We start from the raw sequence: 26,402 nt of genomic DNA on the forward strand, positions 1-26,402 counted from the left end.
CCTAGAGGCAGCAGGTGGCGCATGGTGCCTAAGACGACACCTCTGCCTGGCAGCTGATGATGCGACCCAGGTCCAGTATAGGGATTGGTGCTTTCCTAAGAGAATGAGCCACCCAGGCTGCCCAGTCCCCTCCTGGCAAATTGTTAGCTGCAGGGGAGGGAAAGCAGGACTAGAGGGGGTAAGGCTGGAAGCAGAGGAGGGGGTATAAGGATACAGAAAGCTGTTGAGAACTAGGAAAGCTGGGAAGAGGGCTGTTTTTGGAGATTGAAGAAAGAGGGCTGGGGTGAGGGAGATCACAAATCTAGGTGGAAATGGGAGACAGGAGGCAGATTAGGGAAGATCTAGATCAGGGGCGTGAGAGACCACTTCTATCTTATACACTACCCAGAGGCTCAAAAGAAAGAAAACCATTCACTATCTTCACTCCCAAATGAGAGGACCCTCCCCACACCCCCGATCCAGCTCTCTGCCCCTCTCTCCATTCCTAGGGCACCTCTCCCAGTACCTGCAGAGTCCTGGACGGTGGGTTACTGGAAGACCTGAGGTTGAGAAAAGCTGAGGGCAGGACTGAAAGGACCCACCACCCTAAGCTGAAATTGCATGTTTCCCCCATTTCCTCCGGATATATGGACACCCCCTTCTTCCTTGAGCACGGAAACCTCTGCTGAGACCCCGATAAGCAAGTTGAGTCATGCCAACCCTCACTCCCAGGCTGATCCTGAGTAGACATTCCCATAGCTACAAGAGGGTGAGGGGTGAACTGTGGGTGGTGAGATACAAGGCCCCTGAAAGTAAGGGCAAAAGCTGTCCAGTTCCTGCTCCCCTTTCCATCATGTTTTATGGAGCGGCAACAATGCACCCCCCCTCCACGTCCCCCACCCAGGGAACTCTTCCTCCCTCAAGACATTCCTGAGATGCATTCCAGAGGAGTTGGGCAATGGAGGGGGGGGGAATGGAGGACAGGAGGTCAAATCCCAGCAAGGAATGGAATGTCCTGGGGGTAAGGAATTTGGGGTACATGGAGAATATAGTCAGAATAGATACCTACAACAGAGCTGCAGGAAGGCAGGGAGTTAGAGAGGAACAGAGGGAGAGAGAAAGTTGAACACAGAGTCAGAATGTAAGGTGGGGGGGAGTAACATTCAGTCTGTTACCAAATTTGGCCTCTGAGTCCGCAACTGCGGGGTGGGGGAAGGGCTGTGGGTGAGACTGACATATCCGGCCTCAGGCTGCTAGAGGCTCATTTAGGGCTGGACTGGGCAGTGAAGGGCTGGACCTGGCTTCCCCTGACACAGCCTCTCCCCATCTACACCTCTATCCGTGCATATTCGTTCTCTCCAAATGCACCCAGGCCTAGTCACAGAGCTACTTACGCTGTGTCTACACAGTTATCTCAAACACACAGACCCCAGCACAACCACACTATCTTCCTGTAAAGACCCATCCCACGCATATAGCTTCCCCACAAATACACCTCTATCGGCCAGCACATGGGCTCAGCCCCAATGTCTCTGCTCCACAACGTAGACATTCTCCCTCCATTCACCCAGGAAGCATTTCTCATGGGGAAGGCCCAAACTCAGTGGCTGGGAACCAAGAAGAGTTAAGCCTTAGCCTTTGCAATCAAGGGGTTCCAGTCAGCTAAGTGGATAAACTCAATACAGAATTAATACCAGAACGGGATGTGGTTAAGCGCCAAGACGTGTGTGCTCAAGGGAGAGACCCCTTTTGGTTAAGGAAGGGGGACCAAAAATTCTCCATGAAAGTGTCATTTGAGGTTAGGGTTTTAAAAAATGAAGATGATAAGAAATAAGAATGATCTATTTTTTATTGACTATAAATTGCCTTATATTTTGATTAATTACTTTGTATATACATAATTTCATTTAATCCTTACAACAACCCTGCAAGGTAGGTGTGGTTATTTCCATGCTTACAGATTAGGAAACTGAGGCTCAAAGATGTTAAACACTTGTTTAGGTACTTGTCCAAAGTCATTCAGCTAAAATGCTGTGAAGCCAGGATCCGAACCCAGGTTTCGCTATTCCAAAGCCTAAGCTCTCTCCACTACGCCAGCCGGAGATGGTCCGGGTAGCAGTCCAGGCAGAGACAATAGCACAAGCAAAGGTGGAGAAGCAGAAATCGTGGAGAAGCATTCAGGGAAGTGAGTAGGCAGGCTGGCTGAAGCACAGGGTACCTGCAAGGGAGCAGTGATGGGGAAGTTAGGGTTAGGATGGACAAGCAGGGGACGACTAAAGGAGAATGAGGAATTAGATCTACTGGAGGGCAGGAGGCAAAGGGAGGCTTTGACCAGAAAAGGGGCATTTTAGGAAAGGGGAATTTGTTTTTTAAAGGTTTATTTATTTATGCATACAAGAACTGGGGTATAGGCCAGAGGTACAGGGGTGGGGGGGTGAGAGGATTCACCAGAGACACAGCAGGGAACAGAACAGGCAGACTGACTGAAATACACTGCTGAGGGGTGCAGCGGGGGAGTCAGGAACGGTCTGCTGCGCCATGTGGGTAGCTCCTTGGCCAGCCAGGGATCGAACTCATGCTGCAGTGGTTGCCACGATAGCTTCATAGTGCTGAGACCTAACCCTTTGTGCCACCAGGGAGGCCCTGAAAGGGGGCCCTGAAAGGGGGATTGAAAACAACTCTGGCAGTTACCTTGGAGAGTGGTTAGACCACTGCACCAGCACAAACGAGATGTAATGAAGTATCAGGATGGTGGGAAGAGGATGTCACTCAGAAATTTTAAGCAGCAGAAGTGACAGGGCTTGATGACAGTCTCTCCTGTCAATCCTAAAGTCCAGAGCCCAAACTCAGGCTAGTATCCCCTAGCTTCCTGTCATCGGTAGCTACTCAGTGGCTGGGGCAGCTTGAGTTTAGGTGAGGCAGTGGGAAGGGGGAAAGAAAGGATCAGAGTGAGCTGGGAATATGATGATGAGGCAGTAGTTACACTGTAGGAAAATGGGAATGGAGATGTGGTTAGCACACAGGTAGACACAGAAGAGATGATTTAGTGAATGAATCTGGCTGAAAATGGGGAAGACAATGTGTAGAGAAGAGGCTGGGGAAGATGGTAGTACGAAAAATACACATGTGATCAGTCACTCACTGATCAGGCTGGGGGTAAGGGGTAACATAATTCTGTGGATGGTGGCTAAATCAGGGAATGATGGTGTGAGGTCAGAGACCAGGTCAGGCTAGAAGAGGCTGAGAAGAGTTGGGGCTGTGATCAGTGGCTAAATTAGGCCAGGAGAGGGCAAGAATGACGTGTCTAAGTAAAGCTGGAGCTGGGAGTGGGGGTGATGGGATGCAGCCAGTGGCTGAGTCAGGCTGGGTAGGGGATACTGCTGTGGTCAGTGGCAGGGTCAGCTGGGAGTGAAATGGGGGTGTGGTTGGTGGCTTGGCTGGGCGTGGGATCAGCAAGACCCAATTTCCTCTTTGGGTCTCATTTCCTCTTTTCTGTTTTGGGAGTGGGGGAAGGGGACCTACAAATGGACCAAGAAACTAAAGAAGCTTAGAATTGGGGTAACACATAGTAGGCACTGGGGGTACCAAGCAGTTGTTTTGAGTTGTGGTAGGGTATTCAACAGATGACCAGGAGGTAGACAAATAGATGAGTCTATGATGGAAGAGTGTTTTAAAATGATAGGAACAATCAGTGGGTAGGAGGGTAAATTAAGGTAGGCTATATGGATTAGGGCAGTGGGAAAGGAGGCAGAACTGACACTGGGAAACGATGGTAACATGAACACGGGAGAGTTAAGGACAAGGGAGTACCCTGTAAGGGGCATGCAGGAAGGGTGTGAAACGCTGGGCCAAGGAGGAGAATTGGACAGACCTTAATATCTAGGGAAGGAGAGGAATGGGAGGCAATGAGGTTGACCTTTCAGAGGATTCAGTCACTCCCTTCACCCACAGCAGCAATGTTTCCTTGGTCTGCTTCCCCTTTGTCACTGATTCCCATACCCCAAGGCAGTCCCCCACTTATGACTAGGCCTGATACACCAGGCGTGGGTCCTGTCCCTTTCCTACCAGAAACCTCTGGCCCTGTGGTGGTCACAGCAAGTTACTTGGGTTTGGAAAGTAAAATAAAAAAGTTGGAGTCCCAGATATCTTCAATTCTAGTTGAAGCCCAGAACCCTGACCTAGAATCTATTTGTCATTTCTCAGGGCTAAAGAAGCCCCTATGACTACGCGGGTATAAGTTCTGCCCAGGAAATAAGGGAATCTATCTACTGCTAATCTCCTCATTTTTAGCTGTCCAAGTTCCACTCCCCTGACCTCAACCACAATCCTGAAAACTGCCCCTAATTCCTAACATCAGCTCGACCCTAATTTGTTTCCTGATTCCCAATACCGGCCTTGACATTTATCCATTTCCTAGACACCTGTACCTAACCACTGATTGCTAACGCTGATCCAATTTTTACCTTTAGTACCAAATCCCCTAACCTTAAACTCTAAATATTGACCCCTAAGTCTAATGCTCCTTTGCCACTGAATTCCTGACCCATCCCTTCACCGTTTACCTCTACTACCGACTATGCTTATGTTCTCTAATCCTTAGAACTGGGTTTCGAACCTAATTTCTGCTGTCGACCCTTAACCCGACGCTATACTAGAGCTTTGATTTATGCTGGCCATCCTAGGAAACAAAAACCTTTAATCCCAACTTTACCCACAAAAACGGAGCTGATTCACCGGTAACTGTTTGCATCCGGCTTTGGAACACCTAAGGCTCATCCTGATGCCTAAATACAAGCCCACCTGATCGCGAAGTCACCCCAAACGTTCCGACCCACAAAACATAACCGCTATCGGCTAACCGCGAAGCCCGTCCCCGCCCCGCGCCTCACCGCCGCTCCAGCCCCCGCCCCCGCCCCGGCCCAGCCCTGAGCGCGGACTGCGCGGGGCCGCGACCCGGCCACCCAGACGGCCGCCTCCACGGCGAGGCCAGCGGCGATGCCCTGGGCCCTGACCTCGGCCGCAGGACCCGAAACCGGAGGCGCAGGGAGCGGGGGCCCCGCCCGCCGCCGCCCGCCTCCCGGACGGCTCGCGGCCCCACCCCGGGGCTCCGGCGCGGCGCGGCCCGGCCTACCTGCGCTGCCCGGCTCTGCGCCCCGCCCGCCGGCCCGCTAGCCCGCGCGTCTCCCGGTGGCTCTCGGGTCCGGCCTCGCCCTCCCTTCGACACTCGCGCGTCCACTTCCGTCCCGGGGACGGCCCCCCCGCGGGCGGCGCCCTGGGCGCGCGCTCTATGGTGGCGGGGCCGCAGGAAGCTGCTCTGGCCGCCGCTCTCGATGCTCGCGCGCCTTCCCCGGCAGGAAGCGGGCGGTGGAGGGTGCGGCGCGCTCGGAGCGGACGCCCGAGCTGCGGCGCGGCGCCTTGGGCTGGTAACCCTTCCTTTTCGGGTTCAGGCGAAGGCGGAGCAGCGGCGCAGAGCCCCGCCCCCGGGCGCTGCATCTCGGGACGTGGCGCGGCTTCCGGGCAACTCCCGCGGGGACGCCAGGCCCCGAGCGCCGCCGCCCGGACGCGTCACTTCTGCTGTGTTGGAAGCCGGGGCCAGCGGACCCGGGGGGAGGGCTGGGCCGGGGGCGTCGGCCGCCGCCACGCCAAGCCCGGCTGGAGAGGCTCTAGCGGAGAGGTGGACGGACAGCCGGTGGGTGCAGGGCTCCGGGCGGGGGGTTGGCACCGGCGGCGGGGGGAACACCTGTGTTTCTGCCCCTCCTTCCGTAGATGCCCCCGATGGAGCTGGCGTTGGACCGAGATCGCCCGGACCTGCTGGACTTCCTGCTACAGGAAAGCGGAGACTTGGGGGCGGTGCCCGGCGAGTCCCCGGAGGCTCCAGAGCACTGGGAGCTGCCGCTTTCCGATGTGGGTGGGGGCGCCAAGTCCGGGAGGCGCGGGACCCGGGCGTCCTTGAGGCCAGGAGAGGTGATAGATCAAGGTCTGTTAATTTAAACCCGTGCAGGTAGACAACGATTGGGATGTAGAGGATTTCCTAAGCTCCCTGCTGAATCCGCAAGCATCCCTCTCCGACCCCTGTTTGGTCGGCCATGATCACACCTACTCCCTCCCGCAGGACCATATATCCATAGATCTAGGTGAGTCTGGAATAAATGTAGCTTGGGGAGACGACTCATGGACTTTGTTAACTCATGCTTCCCCTTTTGCAGATTGCAGAAGCTATAGAAAAGAGGGGGTCCAAATGAATCCACTGCAGATGGAGGAATCGGCAGAACAGGTATTCGACTTACGGGAGGATTATTGCTGCATTGCTTGGATGGAAGCAGGATTTATTATTTATTTATTTATTTTTAACTGAGGTGACATTGGTGTATGCTTAATCAGGTATCATCACCATAGCGCATCCACCACCGTTATTCCTGTTACAGCCGCTCACCCATACCCCACCGCCCATACTCCACCATCGCGGACCTTTAAGCCTTCCTCCCTTCCCTCCTGTTCTTTCCCTTCCCCCACCCCCTCCACCCTTGGTGTCTCAGTTCTGTAGCCAGCTCTCCAAGGGTTAGTTTTTCAGCTTGTCTTTGACAATTAATTTAGTTACTTTATATTCCACATATTAGTGACACCATCTGGTATTTCTCCTTCTGACTTATTTCACTTAGCGTTTGCATGTTGCTGCAAATGACATGAGTTTATCTTTTTTGATCACTGAGTGATCAGGCTCATCTGTTAATCCACTCATCCGTCCTGGAGCACTTAGGTTGTTGTTTCCATAGTTTAGTTACAGTAAATAGTGGAGCAATAAACTTGGGGGGACAAGTTTCCTTTTGAATTAGTGTTTTTGAATTTTTTTGATAGATGGAGCAGGATTCATCATTCCTGTCTGACATCCCCTCCCAACTCAGCTGCCCTTATCCCACTTTCCCGGAACCCCCGATTGCTAGGCTGATGCTGACAGATGAGGAGAAGAGGCTCTTGGAGAAGGAGGGGCTTACCCTGCCTGGGATACTTCCTCTCACTAAAGTAAGATTCCCATTGGTGGAGCAAGGGACGGTGTTAAATCCTAAGTATGCTAATTATGTTACATTTATATCACTAACTTGAAATCAAGTATCCAGGTGAGAAAATTTAGCAGATTTTTTGCTAACAGGAAATTAGTGCGTGTAATGTGCTAGATGCATGGGTGGATTCTGGTTTTGTGGGACTTATACAAATTTTGGTGTTCTCTTTAAGAAAAAAGAATTCTTAATTATCAGTGCTACATTAGTATTGACTGTGCAAGTGAGGGGCCCTGATTCTTATATTTCATTGGCATCATGTGTACTCCACCTTGTGCTGCATGGCAGAATTTTTAGAGTCCATGCAGCCTGAACCAATGTAATAATGTAAAATTGTGAACTTTAAGTTTCAAGCCAGGAGTAGTAGCTTCATGAGCTCAGTATTTTGATATTGTGATGAAGTCAATGTCCAATGGTAGAAAGGTTAAGAGCATTTTAATTGCTTAAAGTATGAGATGAGTCAGCAGTGTGCTATGGCTACCAAGAAAGTGAATGGGGTTTGGAGGCTGTAGCAGGGTTGCCTCTAGCAACCTTGCTCTCCTTTCTGTTGGCCAGATTGTATCTTAGTCTCCCGCTCTGACCATGGATCTTTGACAATAAGAGGATGCAGTTCGTTTTGAAGAGATAAGATCATGAGTTAAAATTTTTGCCCAGTTTTTTTTAAGTCTGAAGAAATGTCAAGTGCCTTAAAATAACTCAAGACCATTTGTTATCGATGGCCCCAGAGAGTAAATTAGGTACTAAGTCCAAAGGAAAGAAATTACAGAGGCAGATGTTGGCTCAGGATAAGGAAGATGAAAAAAAAGTTGACTGACTTGTGAGGACATTAACACCTGGTGCTTGGCCGCATTCAGACAGAAGCCAAGTGCCTATTGGATGTAGAAGTGATTCCTGCATTGGGAAGAAGATTGAATTCAGTTGCTTTCCCTCTCCGGTTCATTGTTCCTCTGTGTTTTCCTGTCTTCTCTCAGATGGAAGAACAAATTCTAAAACGTGTGCGGAGGAAGATTCGAAACAAAAAATCTGCTCAAGAGAGCCGAAGGAAGAAGAAGGTGTATGTGGGGGGTTTAGAGAGCAGGTATTAAAGAGGAAGGGACTTGGGGGTGAGGGAAACCCAGAAGTTATGGGAAGTGTTTTTCAAGGATGAATAGGATGAATACAATCTGTGCCCCCATATCCCCATTATTTCCCTAGGGTCTTGAAATACACAGCCCAGAATCTGGAGCTACAGAACAAAGTACATCTTCTGGAGGAACAGAATTTGTAAGCAACTCCCCAACATGAGTCCCTTCTAATCCCTTCTATTTAATGTGGTCTCAAATGATTCATCTGCTGCACACTTGATTTCTACCTTGGCAGTTTCCACATGCAGTATCTGGTGCTTGGCTTTTTCTGGGCTTCTAATTTCAAGAAGCTCACAGTAATGAGGAATAAATTCACAAGTAACTAAGGATAAGTTAAATACCAAGAGAGAGAAAGAAGACAGACTTCATGGGCAGATAGCATTTGATATAAGATAGAATTCCTGGGGTAGAATGGGGAGGAACATTCTAGGTAGAGAGAACACAGCAGGGTCCAGCCTGACTGGAGCCCTAACATGGGGAGCTGAGCCAGAGAGGACTGGCTCTGAACACTGAACATCTGGTGAGGATTTTGTGCATAGATGCTCAGTGTAGAATTATTGAAGGTATTTAGAAAGAAGTTTAAGTCTAGCCAGGGAGAGAGGTGTGTGTCTGTTTTAATGAGAAACTTCAGGCATTTTGTCCACAGAGAAGTCTTTTGCAAAAATATGACAAAAAGAGAATCCAGTGCACAGATGGGGGAGGGTTTCATTGTATCTCAGGGTGCCAGGCCAGGGGCTGCTCACTGTTTCCTCTCTTCCTCTAGGTCCCTTTTGGATCAGCTGAGGAGACTCCAGGCCATGGTGATTCAGGTATCAAACAAAACCACCAGCAGCAGCACCTGTGTTCTGGTGAGGATGGTGATGGAAGAATAGGTTTTCTCAGGTGGCAGGGGCAGGGGTGTAATCCAGAGCTCTTCTTCATCTCCTTTTTCCTGTGTTTCAGGTCCTACTGTTCTCCTTCTGTCTCCTTTTTGTGCCTGCTATGTACTCCTCTGACACAAGGGGGAGCCTGCCAGCTGAACATAGAGGTGAGAGGCCTGAGGATACCACCAAGGTTGGTTGAGGGCAGAAGCCTGGCCTGCCCCTGAAGTCTTTGTCTCCACAGTGTTGTCCCGCAGGCTTCATGCCCTCCCCAGTGAGGACCCTCACCAACTGGAGCTGCCTGCCCTGCAGTCAAAGACACCAAAAGATAGCCCAGACCATGTGCTCCCAGCTCCTGGCAACTCTTGCTGCCTGCTCTACAACATGTCTCAGGCTTGTGATGCAGAGCTTTCCCTGAAGTTGCCTTCCCCTGATCCCTTCTCAAAGTCCCTCTACCCAGGCCCCATCCTGCTCCTGCATGCAAATCTCACAAGAGGAGAGCCCCATACCTGCCATCTTGCAGGGCAAATACTCATGCTCAACATCAGTATATGGGGGACCTTAGCAAATGCTTGGAGCTCTCAATCTGCATCCATCTAAAAAGGAGTGGGAGACGGCTAGCCTCAGCTCCTGTGCCCTGTCATGAAGCCTAAGGGCTCACATACACTATGCTTACTGGCTTTCTGGCTCTTTCATTTGTACCCATCTATCACCCCATGAATGGGCCTGGAGGAATCAACTGAGCTTGAACATTGCATGCAGTGAGGGGAAGGGAGGAGGAAATAAATAAGTGATTCTGAAGCCTTGGTCACCCTCATCCCCTCTTTACTGGGGTGATTGTGGGGAGAAAGGGGAGAAGGGAAGGTGTGTGATTGTCTTGGTGGCTCAGGGTTGCAGGAGACTGGCAGGGGTGGGTGGTGGGGTGAGTAAGGAGGGACATCCAGGTGGGAGGCTGGGCTGCTGGCACCTCCTTCCCACAGTTCAGAGGGCTCACTTTGGGCTCAGGTTTGCTATAGCTTCCTTTGGTCCAAATTTAAGCTCAGTGCTTAGTCCTGTGCCCTGCTTGGCTATTGGCCTGGAGGCTTTTTTCTGCTGCTGCTGCTGCAGGGCCAGCTGCATGGCCCAGATGCTCAGTGGTCGCATGTAGGCCAGTGAGCGGAACACCTGCTTCTGGCAATATGCCTCAGGAGTCTGGAAGGCCAGGCCCAGGCGCTCCCACACGGTACGGTAGCAGCCTTCGGCTGTCTGGAAACCCTCCCAAGTCAGGCCCTATAAGAAGAGATGACAGTCAGATTACTTGGCAGCCCCTGAATAGCCACTTTAGTTGGACAGATGGAGACAATTAGGGTCTCTGACCACAGGGAACTCCCAGCTGGTGGGGAAGATAAACTTGACCCCACAGGCAGAAGCCTGAAGGCAGAAGATGGAATGCATGCCAAGGGAAGTGGGGAGGATTTCTGGGTGGATTACATGACATGGGGTAGGGCTGTACAAAGTGGCTGAGGAAGTCTGTTGGGCTAAGGTACAGTGGAGAAATGGGGAAAGGAGCATTACCTCCTGGATCATGGTGGCAGCCAGACCGTAGACCACGCCCACCCAGACTTCATCAGACTGGATACTGGATCTATCTGGGACGCCATGGGGCTGCATCCCATTCACAGCCCCCATGGTCCCTCCTGCAAAGGCCTGAACATTGAGCTCAAAGATAGTTTGGAGAGCACGGACCACATGTGGAGTAGGAAATACCTAAAGTGGCAAAAGGCAGAAACATGGTCTCTCTCACTTGCTTCCCACCTCCAGTGGAAAAACCTACCCTCTGGCTTCTAGTCTCTCTCACCTCAGTGTCTCCTTCTCCTAGGCCACAGGCCCTCAGGAACCATTGGCCAGCACACTGGTCAGACATGATGCTACAGGACTGAGGCTGAGAGCTGCAATCATAGTTGTAATAGCGACCTGGAGTGGAGAAAGGGCAAAGTGAGACTCCTTGCATCCCCGCTGCCTTAGGACTTCTTAGGATCCCCAACTCACCATTCCACAGCAGTCTCTCATAGGCTTCTTGGCCCCGGCTGAGGATGGAAGAAAACTTATCGTGGATGTCTTGTGCCTCACACAGAGCAGCCATCTGGACCATCACAGCCACAGCTGCCAGCCATAATCCTCCACAGTAAGCACTAATCAGGGATATGGGTTTGGGGGTCAGATTGGCAGCTACTCCCGGGGAACATGATAGGCAGTGAATCACGAGCCCACAGTCCCTTGGTGCCCAGCTCCCCACCTCAGGCCCCCTGAAAGTCCCTACCCCCCAACCTGGGGCCTGTGGTGACCCATCCATCATAGGTCTGATCTGCATAGCCTCCATTCTCAATGAGTCCATCTTGGTCCTTGTCAAACTTCATTTCAGACTCCATCACGGCCTAGAGAGGGACCAAGACACTGAAGACCTAGATACTAAGGAGAGAACAATAGCCAGCCGGGCTCTCCCCAAACACCAGTCCTGCCCCTGGTGCACAGGCCACTGCACATATATTCCTTACCAGACAAACAGGCCACATGTCCCTCAGGAAGCCCCGGTCACCAGTCAGATAGTAGTCCCTATAAACCTGTAGCACAAACTTCAGGTTCAGGTCCTTCCAGTCAGCAGTATCATGAATTAGATATGCATTGACGCGGAGCCATGGCTCGTCATCTGTGGGAGGGGAGGAAACCTGGTTCATTTGCATCAGTGGGTGGAGATGAGGGTGCACAAGTTAAGGGAGGGTGACTGACCTTGTGGTGGAGGAAATTTTTACCTGGGTCCCCAATATCGTGGGGGATGACATTCCTCCTTTTTACAGGTGCTGTTACCCCACTCATCAGGTACCGTCGCTGTGTCAGGTCCTCCCCGAGAGTTGCCAGAGCTGGGGAAACAGGCATACAAATGGGAGGGGAGCATAGAGGGTTGTGAGGCCCCACAAAGGTTCAGGAGTATGGAGAGCTAAGAGGGCAGAAGGGGTACAAAAAGGACTCTCACCCATGTCATACTGCAGGCTGAGCTCGAGTTTGGGCCAGAGCATGATGAGGGCGAAGGAAGCATAAAAGTGGACATCGTATGTGTTGTACATGCGGTATTCCTGACCTGGAGGAATAAGAGACATGCTGTTGCCAGAATTCCTGCTTCTCCTTCACCATCCCCCGCCCCTAGCTTGTCCTCAGCCATTGGCGGTGGGGCACTGTCACCCCTCCACACACACCACTTATCACCTCTTCACAACCAGTACCCTGAGGCAGGCAGAACCCATCGGCCTGCCTTGTGGTAGGGAACAAACCCTGGCCCCCCAGCAGCCCCTACCTTCAAGGTAGCCAAATCGACCGTATTCCCATAGGATGGGACGGAGCTGACACATGCTGTCCCCCAACTCCTCCGGTACAGAGTCCTCAGGAACTTCCAGCCATACTGTGCCTCCATCAGCCAAAAAATATAATTCATTGAACAGTGCAGATTTGTACCAGGCGGGCAAGGACCTGGGGAGTCCAGAGGAGGGAATGCTCGAAAGAGTGCAGACCTTCCAGGAGAAGAAGGATTGTGGGGGTGGGTGGGAGGGGTGGGGTGTTAGCAGAGTGGAGGCACCAAGTGAACCCCAGCCCAACTGCTGATTGGTGGGTAGAGAGTGAATGAGGAGTCCCAACCAGAGTGTGAGTGCCTATGAGGGTGGCAAGAGATGGAACCCCTGGCACCTGTCATCCAATATTGGGCTCTGCCAAGCCGAGATCTTTTCTTCCCAGTCTGCATATCTGCACAGGGCGTAGTGGCTAAGGGCAGGTGCTGCATTACCATCTTGGCCAAAGAACCTTGTGTACCGTCTGGAGAGGAAAGAAAGGGGAGGGGTAAGTACGAGGGTTCTACTTCAGAACCCTAGCCCCTCAGACCCCCGTACTTCCCGTCCCCTCACCTGTAGTGGTCCTGGCCCTTCGCTCCGAAAGTGATCTTGGGCATGTCCCAAGCCAGTGAGAACTCCAGCCGGCACTGGCCCCGAGGCGGCAGCTTGCCTGAGACACACACAGCCCCGGCGGTGCCGATTCCCTTCTGGGAGGGGGTGCCTGGGCCTGAGAGAAGCACAAGAGCCATCAGCACAGGCTCCCCCCAGCCTCGGACCTCTAACGGGGGTGTAAGACCTGTTCGTTACCACGCCATCCACCCCTGCTCCCCAGACAGAAACCTCTCTCCCCACCACCTCCTTGCCAGAACCCCTATCACCAGCGGGGGAGTCCAGCTGTCCATCCTGAAGGAGATCTTGCCACACCTGCTGCCCAGTGCCGTCAGGGTCAAAGGCTGTAATGTGGGTTACTGTTGTTTCTGCCTGTTAAGGGGCCAAAGGCTCTGTGAGGGAAGCGCCTCAAGCACACCGGCTTCCTTGCCCACCAGCTCAGGAGGTTGAAGGGCAGTGGTGAGCATGGGGCACAGAAGCTGAACAGATGAAGAGACTATGGTGGGGAGGGGTAGGTTGCAGGGCCAGGGCAGGAGCTCGGAGGCTAAGGTACAAGGTAGGCTCCTTCATACCGTGCATCGTGCAGCTACAGCCATTGTGTAAGGGTTCGGAAGGGTTCGATGATGCAGCAGCAGCCCCTTTACTGTCTCCCCATCACGATCCAGACAGAAGGGCTCATTCCACAAGCCCCCTGGGGCATCATCTTCACCTCCTAGTCCATTCCTCATGGAAAACATGATGGACACATCCAGGGCTTCATCTCCTTCATTTTCCACATCCCACACAAAGACTCCTACCGGCAAGCTGCTGTCCTGGGAGCAAGAGATCAGACTCAGATGGCCCCACTCCCGGGGATCCGTCCTGGACATTGAGGACTTGACTCAAATATTCCCCATTATGTGTTCTTGTCTTCCACTTGTCACTCCCCACATTCCCAGGCAAGCTGTCTACCAGGAGACACAAGGCAGTCTGGGGGTGGTCCTGGAAAACCAGTATGATGTTCATGGCTCCAACCTGCTCTCTTTCACAGATCATGGAATTCCCAGAAGCAGATCCTGGGGAAGGGAGGGCAATGGAGGAAATAGGGCAATGGAGGAAATAGGACTCACCTGGTAGTCGTGGGGTAAGATGGGTGTGATCTGGCGGCAGGTAAGGGTGACATTCTGTCCAGGAAGCTGATAGACAGTCCAGGCTCGAGGATAGAGGGCATGGTAGAATGCAAAGTACCCACACAGGCCCCAGTTCCAGCTGCGCAGTACACTCGGGCGCTCCACAGACAGGACTTGCTGGTACACAGTCTGCCCTTTCCGACGCAAGCATACTGTGAACTAAACCAAGAAGGGCAGTTAGGCTGGAATGGAGTAGCCTCAAATATATCTCCCTTCAACGTAGCTCCTCCCCTTCTAGAGCCTGAAGTGGTTGCCACTGCACCAGCCTTGCTCATCCCTCAGGCTCAGTGAGTGACCCAGTCTTGCCTCCTCCATCAATCTCCTAGGCTTCCTGTCCCGTCTCTCTGCTGTGGTCCTAAGAACCCTAACCCAGACCCTCACCATCTCTGCTTTGATGCTCTGCCTTTTCTCAACTGGGGATCAGAGTGATCTGCATATTTAATCTATGTTTTTATAATGTTCTAGTGACTCCCCATGGCCCTCAGGCTAAAATCTAAACTCTTCTACTTGGCCTCTCCCTGCCCATCAGACACTGCCTATTCAAGCACCAATTTCTGGTCATATCAAATACTCATGTTCCTTCAGCACAGTACATTTCCTCCTTTACGCCTTTACTCATGCTCATTTTTTCAGGTGGTGAAACCCCTCATCCTTCAAGACCTCAGTTAAATGCCATCTCCTCACACAGCAAGTCCTCCTGGGTGTGCCCTACCCCTCTCTTCTAGCATGTTACAGTGTATTTATTTACATTCTGACTCCCTGACTGCTCTGGGTTCTTAAAGGCAGGGATCTTCTGTAGTTTACTGAGGTGCTCCTCTCCACCTACAATTCCACACCAGAATCCAGCAAAGTTGGTATGTGTATGGGGAGAATGGGCAAAGTCTGCCACTGTGTCCCTGTTCCTCAGTATACTATTCGTCCCTCTCATTTTGGCACTGCTGTGATCTCACACATCAGAGACTCCATTTTCTCAAAGTCCTATTTCCCTAATAAAAATTCAAACTTCTGGATGGCAGGGGATATGAGGGATTAATAGCTCTTGCTCTGTTTCAAACTATGTCTGATATATTTTTTTAAAGATTTATTTATTTATTCATAAAAGAACTGGGGTGTAGGCCAGAGGTGTAGGGGGTAAGAGGAGTCACCAGAGCGTGGAGCAGTCAACAGGCAGATCTATTGAAATAACACCACTGAGGGGAGGTGTGGATGAGACAGGAAAGGTCTGCTGCAGCATGTGGGTTAGCTTCTTGGCTGAGGATTGAACTCATGTTGCAGTGGCTGATGATAGCTTGATAGCGCTGAGACTTAACCCCTTGTGCCACCAGGGAGGCCCTATGCCTGATATTTTTAATGTATATATAAAATAAATTTTTCTGTTGTTGGAAGTAGATAATGGTAGGACCATGGGTTCTTAACTACAGAGAACTGGTTCTGAATCCCCAAGCTTCCATTTGTCAACCAGGTGACTTTGGGCATGTTATACTTCTCTGGATCTTAGTTACCTCACCTGTTGAATAGGCATAAATATAGGATTGTCTTAAATATTATATATTATATAAAAAGCCCAGCACATGTTAAGCATGCAATAAGTACTTTAACTGTAGAGTCACGATTCTGGAAGGCATTCCCTTCAGGATACCTGAGGGATGAGCCAGAGAGGAAGCGTGGAACATTGGGCAGGGCTGGTAAACCTGAACTGGGAAGGGCACGGTCATTCATTGGGCTCAAGGTCTGCTAGTTATTTCTCCTTTGAAGATGAGCTGAAAGCTGGAGGCATCCCACAGACAGGAAATACAAACTTGGTGGACTGTGCAACATGGTAGGTCACCAGAAAGATGATAAAAAGTAGACCTCAAGCCTCTGGCAACTGAAGACCCACGTGTGATGAAGGAACACAGAGGGGGAAAAAGTGACGCTTCAGAAAAGGGAAGGCGGCTTGAGATTTGCATTTCCCAGATCCTCAGCCAGAGAGGCCTCCTGGAGAATGATGGGCAGAGAAGATGACCTTTGGCAAAAAGTTGGCAAATCAAGGTGAATAGTAGGTGCTCTACACATCATTTTCCCTATGCATTTGTAGACACTTGGTTTTATTTTCCTTTCTGGTCCTACCTAATACTTTTTCAACTAGGTTAAGTGATCTGGGAATATGCTGCAATCTCAGAGGTTGGGCACTGGCTCAGCTTGTGGAGCTGGGGCAGTGAAGTAGGCAGGAAGCATTTACTAGAGGAGCACAGGGATGCCAGGGCTGCTTATTCTTTCGAGGAATGTGTACTGTGTGTCTCATTCCTACTGTGCATCTTAGCACAGGGCTAGGCACCTGGAAAGTATCCCGAAAGCACTGACTGGACTGAATCCCAGACATATCTAACTGCCACATCCCACACAGCCACGCCCCTTCTTGGTCAGGGGAGATATGTCCTGGATCTCTCTTCTACCTCTTGGTTCTTACTTGGTCAGCGATGACTGTCCTGTGCTGGTACATTCCAGGGTTAAGCTGCCAACGACAGAACTCGCCTCTCCAGCCACGGGTGATAGTGCCTCCTCCAATGCCACCCAAGGGACAACCTAGAGAGAAAATCAGGATGGTTAGCAGGGCACAGGGAGAGGAAAAACATCCATTTCTCATTTTCTAGATTATAAGGATAACTTCCTCTAAAGACCCTAAGGATATCAAATCAACATGTTCCAGGTATATGAGCACCTTGAACTTATACAGTACTATATGTCAACTGTAGCTCAATAGACTGGAAAAAAAAAACAAAACACCTAAGGGGTGGGAACTTGCATAAGCTGGCAGCCTCTTTGCCTAGCTCTGCAGTAGCTGCGGGCAGGGTGGAGCTGGGGTGAGGCTCACCGTAGATCTGTCTCAGGGGTACACAATTGAGGAGGTCAATGAAAGGTGTCTTCTTCTCCACCTGGGTTTTCTGGTACCACCACCGCAAGTACCTGAGGAGCAAGTGGCAGTGTGAGTGCACGGGGAGGAGGGCTGGCCTCCCAGGCTGCAGTCACGGGCCTCTCTCTGGACACACCACCAGGACATCCCAATGAATGACAGAAATAACTAGCAGATCTTGAGCCCAATGAATGAGGGAAGGGTGGGACCTGGGCAGGCTCTGGAAGACTAGGGACACCTTTGGCAGTGTCCCATTAAATGTCATAAGGCCCACTCACCTTGGCTTCTAAACCTCTTTTCTCTTGACTTCTCTACAGTTCAAGGTTCCTTCATCTTCCTAGTCACTAATCATCCCAGCTTGCAGTGGGGATTGTCTTTGTTTCTCCTTTTTGATCTTTCCTCACCTCTCCAGCCCCACTACTACAGCTTCAGTTTACCTCAGGAACTTTTGTGTGCCATGTTGAAAATGCCAGTTATGGTTTCCTGACCTGCAGCCCCCTCTCACTCCCCACTCCTCCACAAATAGGCGTAAGCTTCTGGAATAACTTTTCTTTTCAAAATGATTTTCTTGAATATGAAAGGTGAAAATTTGGAGAATATACCAGGTGGGAAGGGAAAAAAATCCCACCCACAGACAACCAATATTTATATTTTGGGACATTTTCTTTTAAGATTTTTTTTTTTAAGTTTAGCATTTAAACTATAAGCTTTGTGATTGTGCTCTGTCATAATATTCCGTAAAGTTTCCTAAAAATCCCAATATTTTCCAGGTCTTATCACACAGCTCTGTGTTTAATAGGCAAATGACTCTGGGATTTAAGGCACGATAGCAGTCCCAGCCTATCTTCAATTCTTACTTTCTACAAATCCCCACTTGGGGTGGATCCTCAAAAAGTGATCCTGGCTCTGCTAGTCTCTCCCAATTCCACTCTCCTCTCCACCCAGTCATTTTATAACCATTATTCAAGATACTTCTTGGAATCGTGTCATTGGGTAAGTAACCCCTTTGAATTTCAGGCTCCTTATCTCAAAGTGGAATACTTTCTGCTCTACCCACCTATGGGGATGGTTCAAAGAGCAAATGACATGATTTAGATATGAAAGCCACAAAGTGGCCTATCTGTCAGGTACAGTCGTTACTAGCACATACACTATCTCAACTCCTAATCAGACACTTGTTATTTCATTATTCCTCAAGTGAGTCTGACATAGTTTTAAGTTCCTTAGAAAAAGCGACAATGACAAAGATTAGTTGAATATTACCCAGAGCTTCAAGTACAGGACAGGGTACATGGTCTGCAGACAGTAATTGTTGAATTTACAAATGTACAAACAATGGGGCATAAGAGAGACTTACTCGAACAGGAGCAAGAGGAGGAGGAATGTTATTAAAGAATAGGAAGGCTCCATTCCGGGGGTGGAGGGAGAGGAAGGGAAGACAAAGGATGAGATGTAGAAAGGCAGAAGATTCTTTCTGCCAGCTTAGGGGAAACTGGACTTTGAAACTAGAGGCCAGAAAGGATTGGTGTGGGGGTTGGGGGGTTAAGGTGTGGTTAGGGCAGGGAGAGAAGAGAAATGCACCATATGAAGATAGGCAGAACAAAGGAGTATCTCACATAGAACAAGAGCTGGACAAATATTTATTGAGTGAATGAACTCTGGCTGGAAGAGAACAATCAAAATTGAGTGCTTACCACATTCTGTCCAAGAGAACGCTTGCTGAGCTCCTAATCAGAGTTCCCCTCAGCTCAGCTCCCCCTTAGGGTTTACCTTTCTCTCCCTTAATGTAGCAGTGGGCCTTCCCTAACCTATCTGGCCTTCCCCAGAATTTTAGCCCCAACCTAAGAATTCAGAATTCTTTCTCGTCTCATCCCTAGTTTCTCCTCAAAGGAGGAATTAATCCCATTCCAAAACCCTGTGTCAGTGACCCCCACCTTATCCTGGTATGGGGAACCAAGGTCCAGGGAACCAAAAACACAACTTCAGGTCTCTATAATGACTCAGCTCATACTTGGGGATTGAGGGGCTAGGATGCCCACCTGTTTTTGCCCTCAGTGTTCCCACCACATGCACCCCATGCTTCTCTCAGTGCTCTAACCGTAGATCCTATTTTCACCCAAATGCCTTAGGAATCAAAGCTGGGCTGGGTCAGTTTGGAAGCAGTCTGGAGAGATGTTTCTCCTTGGGAATAAGCCACTCACAAAAACTAGCAAAGGAACCAGATTCCCCAGTTGCTCCAGTGAGGCATGGGGGTAGGTAAATGTCCTTCCCACCCAGCTCCACAGCACTGATTGGGGAAGGGAAGGCTCTCCTACATTAGAGGTATCACGGTTGGGTTTCCCAACCTTTAAGCCACCCTCCTCAGCTCTGTGTTTATAGTGTGGATTGACTCAGGATGACCTCAGGGTGATGCTTTCAATCCTCACATCCACCTGCTCCTGCTAATAGATCTTGGCTCTTCATCACTGTCTTTGAACTCAATGGTGATCTGGAGGGATTTAGAGTTCCACAGCCTAGGATAAGCTCTGGGGGGTGTATGTAACCACTGGGGTGGGAGAAAGGAGGGACCTGGGCAGGTTTGGAAGACTAGGGACACCTTTGGCAGTGTCTCTCTGGGCAGAGGTCTTTTTATTTTTATTTTTTAAAATATATTATCAGGAGCCATCTATCCCAGAATAGAATGAACAACACTTCTTATCGCCCTCTCTTCAGGGTTGAGAGCAGGCAAGTCCTCCTCACACATTTGGGGCTAAAGCTTAGGAAGAGCTAATGGGCATTGGAACTGTGAGGTGGTGCCCCTGATGGGTAGAGAATACTCCAACTGCTGGGGGTGGGGACTGGGTTGAGAACCTCCCTCTCCCGAATAGAACAACATTGTGTCAGTACCACAGCAGCCCCTCTATCCTTTTTTGCCTTACCACAAAGTATAGCTAACCCCAAAGAGCAGTCTTTGGAAGGAAGTATTTGAGAGGGACCCTAAATGGAAAAGGCTGACCTTAGGCCCACAAGTTCTTCTTTAATCAAAAGGCAAGTTAGTAGGAGGAAAGGGGTTACAAAAAGATGTGACTTGGTCTACCCTCCAAAACCATGGGCTTAGAATAGATTAGTGGAGTCTTGACTGGGACTAGGCACCCACCTGCTTTCTCACCCTTTCCCACCTTGCTGGGTCTTGTGCTGGAATAAAGTGAAGCCTAAAATACTCTAAGCAATGGAACTACTCACCTGAAGCCCATGCCCAGATGCTTTATCGCGTAGCTCAGAGAGACATTGTTGGCATGAAAGGGTTTCCTTTTCTCTGCAAATTCGTGAGCCAGGCAGATGCGCCAGCCAAAGGGAGGCACCTGGTAGCCCTTGGCTTTACCCTCATAGGAAGCCATCAGCTGCCCAGAGCCCTCAGGATTGCAGCAGCCCAGTTCATTTGGGGGTTGATTGTCCTTCAGGCTCTCGAAGTCTGAGATCTGCACAGCTTCCGTGCCTCCGGTATCTTCAGGGCAATAAACCTGTGGATCCCCTTTGGCACAGCTCATCTGTTCTGAGGCTGGGACTCTTGTCCCCATGTTCCCTGGATCCCCACGACCTCGATGGCCCCGGGTCCCGGTCTTTCGGTGAGGTCTCGCCAGCCAAGCGCCAACGCGGCGCTCGCTAAGTGAAGTCCCGGAGGGCCCGGCGCGGGGGAAAGCCGAGCTGAGCCGTCCCCGTGGGGCGGAGGAGCCACTCCCGCTGCGGCGGTGTCAGCGGCCGCAATGAAGCCGCCTCCGGCTCCCCCTCGGTCTTCTCTTTGGGTCCTGGGCGGGAAGGGTCGGGCCTCCGCGTCATTGGGCGGCGGTGATTAGCTCGCGGGGCCGAAGGCCGGGGCCGGCGGAGAGGGGAGGAGCCCCGGGCCAGCCCCCCAGGCACCGCCCACGGGGCCAGCCCCGGAGCTCGGGCGGCCGCGCCCCCGGGCCGTGGCACCCGACGCCCCCAGAGCTGGGCGCCGGCCCCCGCCGGCCGGTGTCCAGGCCGCGCCCCGCCCAGGTGGCAGCTCCCGGGACCCGCGGGAAGGTGACCGGGCGGCGGGCCCGGGCGGCGGGGCCTTTCCGGTCCGACCCGCCGGCGCTTCCGGCCGGAAGGGCTGGGAGCCGGCGCGGGGCGGAAGGCCGGGGAAGTCCCGCCTCTGCCGGGCCGGATCCGCGGTCGGCGCCGCCTCGCGCCAGGCCCTGTCCGGGAGGGGCGGCCGGGGAGGGTCTCGGGCCCGAGGCTCCCCGTCCCCCCGCGAGGTGCCCGGGCTTGGGGCTCCAGGTGACGGCGGCCACGGCCTCGGGCTGGGACGTGGACCCTCGAGGGGAGGGGGCGGAGGCCGGCCCGGCGCGCGGGGCGGGAGGGCCTGCGGCGCTGAGAGGGCCGGGGCGGGCGCGGGCTGCGGTGAGCTGGGGCGGTGTCTGGGACCCAGAGCGTTGCCTTCCGCCTAAGCCGAACCGAGTCAACTTCCATCCCCCTGCCCACACCCTAAATCCGGGCGTTTTCCTTTAGACTCCTTGGCACAGGCCGCTGCTCTCCTTCCTCAACCTCAGGCTCATCTCAGACCCCCTTCCCTGCCCTGGTACTGACCTCTGACCCCCGCCCCCCTTGTTTTCTTCTAGGTTTTATTCGGGAGCAGCCATGATTGAAGTGGTGGCTGAGCTGAGTCGGGGTCCTGTGTTTCTGGCTGGGGAGGCACTGGAGTGTGTGGTGACAGTCACCAATCCCCTGCCCCCCACTGCCACTTCTGCATCCAGGTGGGAATGCTGGTGCTGAAAGTGGTCCTTCTAGAAGCCTGGTCTCTATAGTGCTAAGCCAGAGCTCAGGTTGTCCTGTAAGCTACACCATCACCATTGTGCTCTGGTTGTAGGAAAGGGTCAGGTAACAGAAGATGTGGTTGATATAACCCTCCGCTCTTCTTTCCCTTTGTCCTTCCCCATTCCCTTTTCTCCCGGAGACATACTTCTTTTGTATAATGGTTTCTCTTTAGGGTTCTTCATTCCCTGATCCGCAGAACAGCAACCTCAATTGTGCTGGTTTGAGACAGTGCAGTAGGGAGTTTGAGAGAGCGTTTGTGAGGTCAGGAACTCCCTCTGATGCCTCCTTTTCCTCCTCCCATAGTGAGGCTCTGGCCTGGGCCAGTGCCCAAATTCATTGCCAGTTCCATGCCAGTGAGAGTCGAGTAGCACTGCCTCCCCCTGACTCCAGTCAGCCTGATGTCCAGCCTGAGAGCCAGACTGTCTTTCTACCACACCGAGGTTAGAGATGGGGCATTGTCACCTAAGGGTGAAGTTGTTAAGTTGGTCTGGTGGGTCTTTATAGTCCCTGTTACTTTGGGAATGTGGGGATATGTAATTATCTCTTTGGGAGTATGAGATTGTTGCTGTCTTGCAAGCAGAAAAGAGGGGTAGATTGTTTTGGGTTGCCCTTTATTGGCAGTTCTTACTGTCCCTACCTGTTGTGCTAGCCTCATCCAGTGCTGGACAACAGGGTCGTTAAATTGCAGTTATCCTTTTTTAGGTGAGAGGGGTCAGTGTATCCTGTCCACACCGCCAAAGATCCTATTCTGTGACCTGAGGCTAGACCCTGGAGAGTCCAAATCATGTGAGTGACTCCCTGCATCCCTGAATTGCCTTGTACGGATGGCTCCTGGAAGGACTTCTCTGCCCTCCAGCCTTCAGCCACCCTGACTGTTACTTCCCAACCAGACTCCTACAGCGAAGTGCTGCCCATTGAGGGACCACCCTCTTTTCGGGGTCAGTCAGTCAAGTATGTCTACAAACTGACCATCGGCTGCCAGCGTGTCAACTCACCCATCACTTTACTCAGGGTGCCCCTGAGGGTTCTGGTGCTGACTGGTAAGTATGGGCTCCTGGAGGGGAGGGCTCAAGAAGTCTCACCAAAGCAGATGTCATCATGAGACAGCTTGTGAGAGGGGCTGGAGGGAAGCTTCCTGTTCTTAGTGACCATGCGAGGGATTTGGGAAAGGGAAGGTTCTGGAAAATAGGTTGAGATGTATTATATCGGCTTGTGGCTCCCCTTTCTTATAGCCTTCTCAGGTTGAAGGCTTAAAACCTTAAACCCCTACTCTTTGTTTCCTCCCAGCACTACTTTTCCACTCATTCTCCCTCTAGGCCTTCAAGACGTCCGGTTTCCCCAGGATGAGGCTATAGCCCCATCCAGTCCTTTCTTGGAGGAGGATGAAGGTGGGAAGAAGGATTCATGGCTAGCCGAGCTGGCTGGGGAGCGCCTCATGGCTGCCACATCCTGCCGCAGCCTCCGTGAGAATCCTTTCTTAACTACCTTCCTCTTACTCCCTCCCGCCCCCGCAGTATTCTTGTCCCCTATGGGTTTTCCTAACTGCCACATATTTCTGAGGATTCACTATCTCACCTCAGATTAGAAAGAAAAGTCCCACCTTTGGGCTTCTGGATCTTAGTTCTAGACATTCCCTAGTGTGGACTTCAGGCTTAACACTCTTCCGTTGTCCCCCAGATCTATACAACATCAGTGATGGCCGAGGAAAAGTTGGGACATTTGGCATCTTCAAATCTGTATACAGACTCGGCGAGGACGTGGTGGGGACCTTAAACTTAGGGGAAGGAACTGTAGCTTGTTTGCAGGTGAGAGGAAGAGAGGCTCTGAGGCACTGGCCTGAAGGGCTAGGTTGGAAGGAGGGAAATGGCTTGCATAAAGAGGGGTGATATGACGAAGTAGACAGTGGGGTTACTCAGCATCCCTTGGGTGAAACAACTTGAGGTTGGGCTGCCCTCTCGCTTATCACTGCCTGCTAGCACACATTTCTCTTCTTGCTCCCAGTTTTCAGTAAGCCTGCAGACTGAGGAGCGTGTGCAGCCTGAGTACCAGCGACGCCGAGGGGCAGGAGGTGCTCCCTCCGTGTCCCATGTGACTCACGCCCGGCACCAGGAGTCCTGCCTGCATACAACCAGAACCAGCTTCTCCCTCCCCATCCCTCTCAGCTCCACCCCAGGCTTCTGCACTGCTGTTGGTGAGACCCTGAGCATTATTGGAAAGTGGGTAGGAGCAGGGTAAAATACTGGGCTTAGGTGAGTGTAGTGGATCCCGTTTCCCGCACACTTTCAGACGTACCCAGGCCCCCCTTTTCTCAGACTTTCAACATCTGGCCTTATCCTAAATCCTCTGACCCCTAAACTCTTAACAGCTTTGCAGCTCTCTTTCCCTACCCCTACCTCCTGGGAATCTATTGGAATCTGATTCCCCAGAACATTTAATTCAAACAACTAAAGCCTTGATTGTTCCACACTTAGGTTATTAGGTGCATGATACCACTAACCATATTGTCAAGTTTCTGGTTAACACAATAGATTTCTTCAGAGAGACCACTGATCCTAGCTCCCTGCTGTGATTTCTCTCCCTCTTCCTGAATATAGGTTTTTTTGCCATTTGCTAACCTTGTCTTGTTCCTGACTTTTTTTCTTTAATTCTGATGTCTCTGACTTTATCTTTTTCTACCATAGTTTCACTGAAGTGGCGACTACATTTTGAATTTGTCACATCTCGAGAACCAGGTTTGGTGCTCCTGCCGCCCGTGGAACAGCCTGAGCCAGTCACCTGGACGGGACCTGAACAAGTGCCTGTAGACACCTTCAGTTGGGACCTCCCCATCAAGGTGCTGCCTACGAGCCCTACCCTGGCCTCGTATGCAGCTCCAGGCCCTAGCACCAGCACCATAACCATCTGAAACTGGCCCACCCTGGCACTACTTTCTTCAGGATACTAAAATCTCGGCACCTGGACTCTAGTAGGGCCCACTTTTCCTACCTGGGGTTCAGTGGCATGGACAATGAGAAAGAGACAGGCTTTCAGCTGGAGCATTAATTTATTTATTCTGAATAAATTGGCAGCTGCTTAGTGGTTTCCCTGGAAGTGGCAGCAGCAGTGGGCAGTCAGCAGAAAGGTTTAGCTGGAGTGGGGAACAGGAGCCCCAGGAACAGGGGTATTTGCTGAACCCCACTCTGGGTCAGGTCCACCTCCTTTGCAGGGAAGCCGAGGGTCGGATTTTTGCACCAGGGAGAACTGGCAGGTTCCTGCCTCCTGCCGAACCTCACACTCAGCTGGAAAGTCGATGGGATGTTGGGATCTGGGAAACCAGAAGGTGGGGAAGCAGTCAGTATAAAGGCCTCTTTTGTCCCTGCCCCACTTCCCTCTCTCCAGCATTCCTCTCATACCTTCCTCTAGATCTCCTGTCACCCCCCTACCTAAGCTCTCATCTACCACTGATGGTGATTTTTTTTCTGTTTCGTAGCAGGAATATTTTCCCTCCACACCCATTCCTTTACCCCTCACTCTAGCCTGAAACCTCTCACACTCGTGTTGGTACCTTCAGCCTCATATTGCTCTTCTGTTCATGCTCACACAATAATCTAGTCATTCCCTGGCCATGCCTTGGTCACTCATGCCAGAACCATTCTATCTGGTCATCCTGGGTCACTCACGTGTCACAGCAGCCCACACCGACAGGATGCAGACAGGTGCAGTGGAAACAGTCCTTGCGGAGCCAAGACTCACCCAGGGTGTAATACTTCCCATCATGGTGGCAGGGGGCTAGGGAAGAACAGGAGATGTTAGTGTGCGGGGAGTGGTGGTGGCTGACAGAACCCCTTCTGCCAGACAGCCCCATTATTTCCAAGCTGGAAGAAGCCTGGGTCTTCTGACACCACATCCTCTCTCAGCCCACTTCCTCCCAACTCCCATTGTCCTTGTCCTGTCCTAGGTCTCACCCGCCTTTACCTTGAGCTTGGAAGTAGCACTTGCTGTGAACTCCTGGGTACTGGAGGAACAGAGATATCACCAAGCAGACCATCCCCCAGCCTCCCAGGGTCCCCTTAACCTGTCCAGCCCAGGGCATTCCTAGGGCCATCCCTGCAGCACAGCCCTCGTGGACCCTTGTTGGCTTCTCTTTAGGCTACTTTGATCTTGTCTCTTTGGCTTTTCTTTATTTCTCTCCTTGAGTCTCTCAGTTTCTGTGTTTCTCCCCTGGGCTCCTGTCTCACACCATCTCCCTGCCCTCTGCTTTCACAGGCTTGGGAATGTTTATAAAGTGAGGACCCTGGCCCCCTGCTGAGTAGAGCTGGAAAAGCTGTAACTGTGTTTCCTGAGGTGAGGGCATGAAAACAAGAGGTCTAGCTTTAACAAGCTGTGAGAGCTGATTCATGCCCCAGCATAGCTAGCAGGAAGGAGGTGGCCGAGGAAGGGGCACTGGACTGGGCATTTGCCCAGCAAAGAGGTGGGAGGGATGAGGGCCCCCAGGTGGTCCCCAGATTTCTTCCCTGACCTGGAGAGAAGGAAGCATTCCATCTCTTCCACCCCCAACCCATA

General features: G+C 51.7%; 5 protein-coding genes across 6 annotated transcripts in view; 2 read left to right on the top strand and 3 right to left on the bottom strand.

The window, feature by feature from the left end:
- The window catches only part of TLN1 (talin 1), a 31,101-nt gene extending 25,729 nt beyond the window's left edge, over positions 1–5,372 (bottom strand). Inside the window, exon 1 of the mRNA XM_037495159.2 lies at positions 5,111–5,372. The gene's annotated coding sequence lies outside the window, so the exon portion shown is untranslated. The remainder of the gene's footprint in view (positions 1–5,110) is intronic.
- Positions 5,373–5,559: 187 nt separating this feature from the next.
- CREB3 (cAMP responsive element binding protein 3) lies at positions 5,560–9,936 on the top strand. The gene is made up of 10 exons (XM_037495013.2): positions 5,560–5,668; positions 5,746–5,883; positions 5,981–6,113; positions 6,186–6,253; positions 6,835–6,999; positions 8,006–8,112; positions 8,229–8,297; positions 8,922–9,006; positions 9,101–9,185; positions 9,263–9,936. Exons 2-10 carry the CDS (start codon positions 5,746–5,748, stop codon positions 9,616–9,618), a joined length of 1,206 nt encoding a protein of 401 aa, XP_037350910.1. The 5' UTR covers positions 5,560–5,668; the 3' UTR covers positions 9,619–9,936.
- GBA2 (glucosylceramidase beta 2) lies at positions 9,695–21,764 on the bottom strand. The gene is made up of 18 exons (XM_037495012.2): positions 21,633–21,764; positions 20,268–20,830; positions 17,007–17,098; positions 16,602–16,717; positions 14,093–14,311; positions 13,556–13,795; positions 13,253–13,355; positions 12,948–13,101; positions 12,733–12,858; positions 12,347–12,519; positions 12,029–12,133; positions 11,808–11,915; positions 11,553–11,704; positions 11,326–11,432; positions 11,047–11,189; positions 10,856–10,971; positions 10,573–10,764; positions 9,695–10,287 (listed from the first exon to the last, which is right to left on the bottom strand). The coding sequence occupies exons 2-18, from the start codon at positions 20,600–20,602 to the stop codon at positions 10,009–10,011; spliced, it is 2,760 nt and encodes a 919-aa protein (XP_037350909.1). The 5' UTR covers positions 20,603–20,830; positions 21,633–21,764; the 3' UTR covers positions 9,695–10,008.
- On the top strand, positions 21,241–24,973 carry RGP1 (RGP1 homolog, RAB6A GEF complex partner 1). Of its 2 annotated transcripts, XM_037495015.2 has the most exons (9): positions 21,241–21,323; positions 21,665–21,799; positions 22,164–22,300; positions 22,563–22,646; positions 22,751–22,900; positions 23,177–23,323; positions 23,538–23,665; positions 23,862–24,051; positions 24,542–24,973. In XM_037495015.2, exons 2-9 carry the CDS (start codon positions 21,684–21,686, stop codon positions 24,763–24,765), a joined length of 1,176 nt encoding a protein of 391 aa, XP_037350912.1. In that variant the 5' UTR covers positions 21,241–21,323; positions 21,665–21,683; the 3' UTR covers positions 24,766–24,973. The 2 variants fall into 2 exon arrangements, with proteins under 2 accessions (XP_037350912.1, XP_054545800.1); XM_054689825.1 differs by lacking the exons at positions 21,241–21,323; positions 23,177–23,323.
- Positions 24,899–26,101, bottom strand: MSMP (microseminoprotein, prostate associated). The gene is made up of 3 exons (XM_037495018.1): positions 25,815–26,101; positions 25,520–25,628; positions 24,899–25,164 (listed from the first exon to the last, which is right to left on the bottom strand). The coding sequence occupies exons 1-3, from the start codon at positions 25,942–25,944 to the stop codon at positions 24,984–24,986; spliced, it is 420 nt and encodes a 139-aa protein (XP_037350915.1). The 5' UTR covers positions 25,945–26,101; the 3' UTR covers positions 24,899–24,983.
- Positions 26,102–26,402: the final 301 nt, after the last annotated feature.

Source organism: Talpa occidentalis, unplaced genomic scaffold (assembly GCF_014898055.3).
Source record: "Talpa occidentalis isolate TD23 unplaced genomic scaffold, MPIMG_talOcc4v2.1 talOcc4.7, whole genome shotgun sequence".
In the NCBI taxonomy this organism is placed as follows: domain Eukaryota; kingdom Metazoa; phylum Chordata; class Mammalia; order Eulipotyphla; family Talpidae; genus Talpa; species Talpa occidentalis.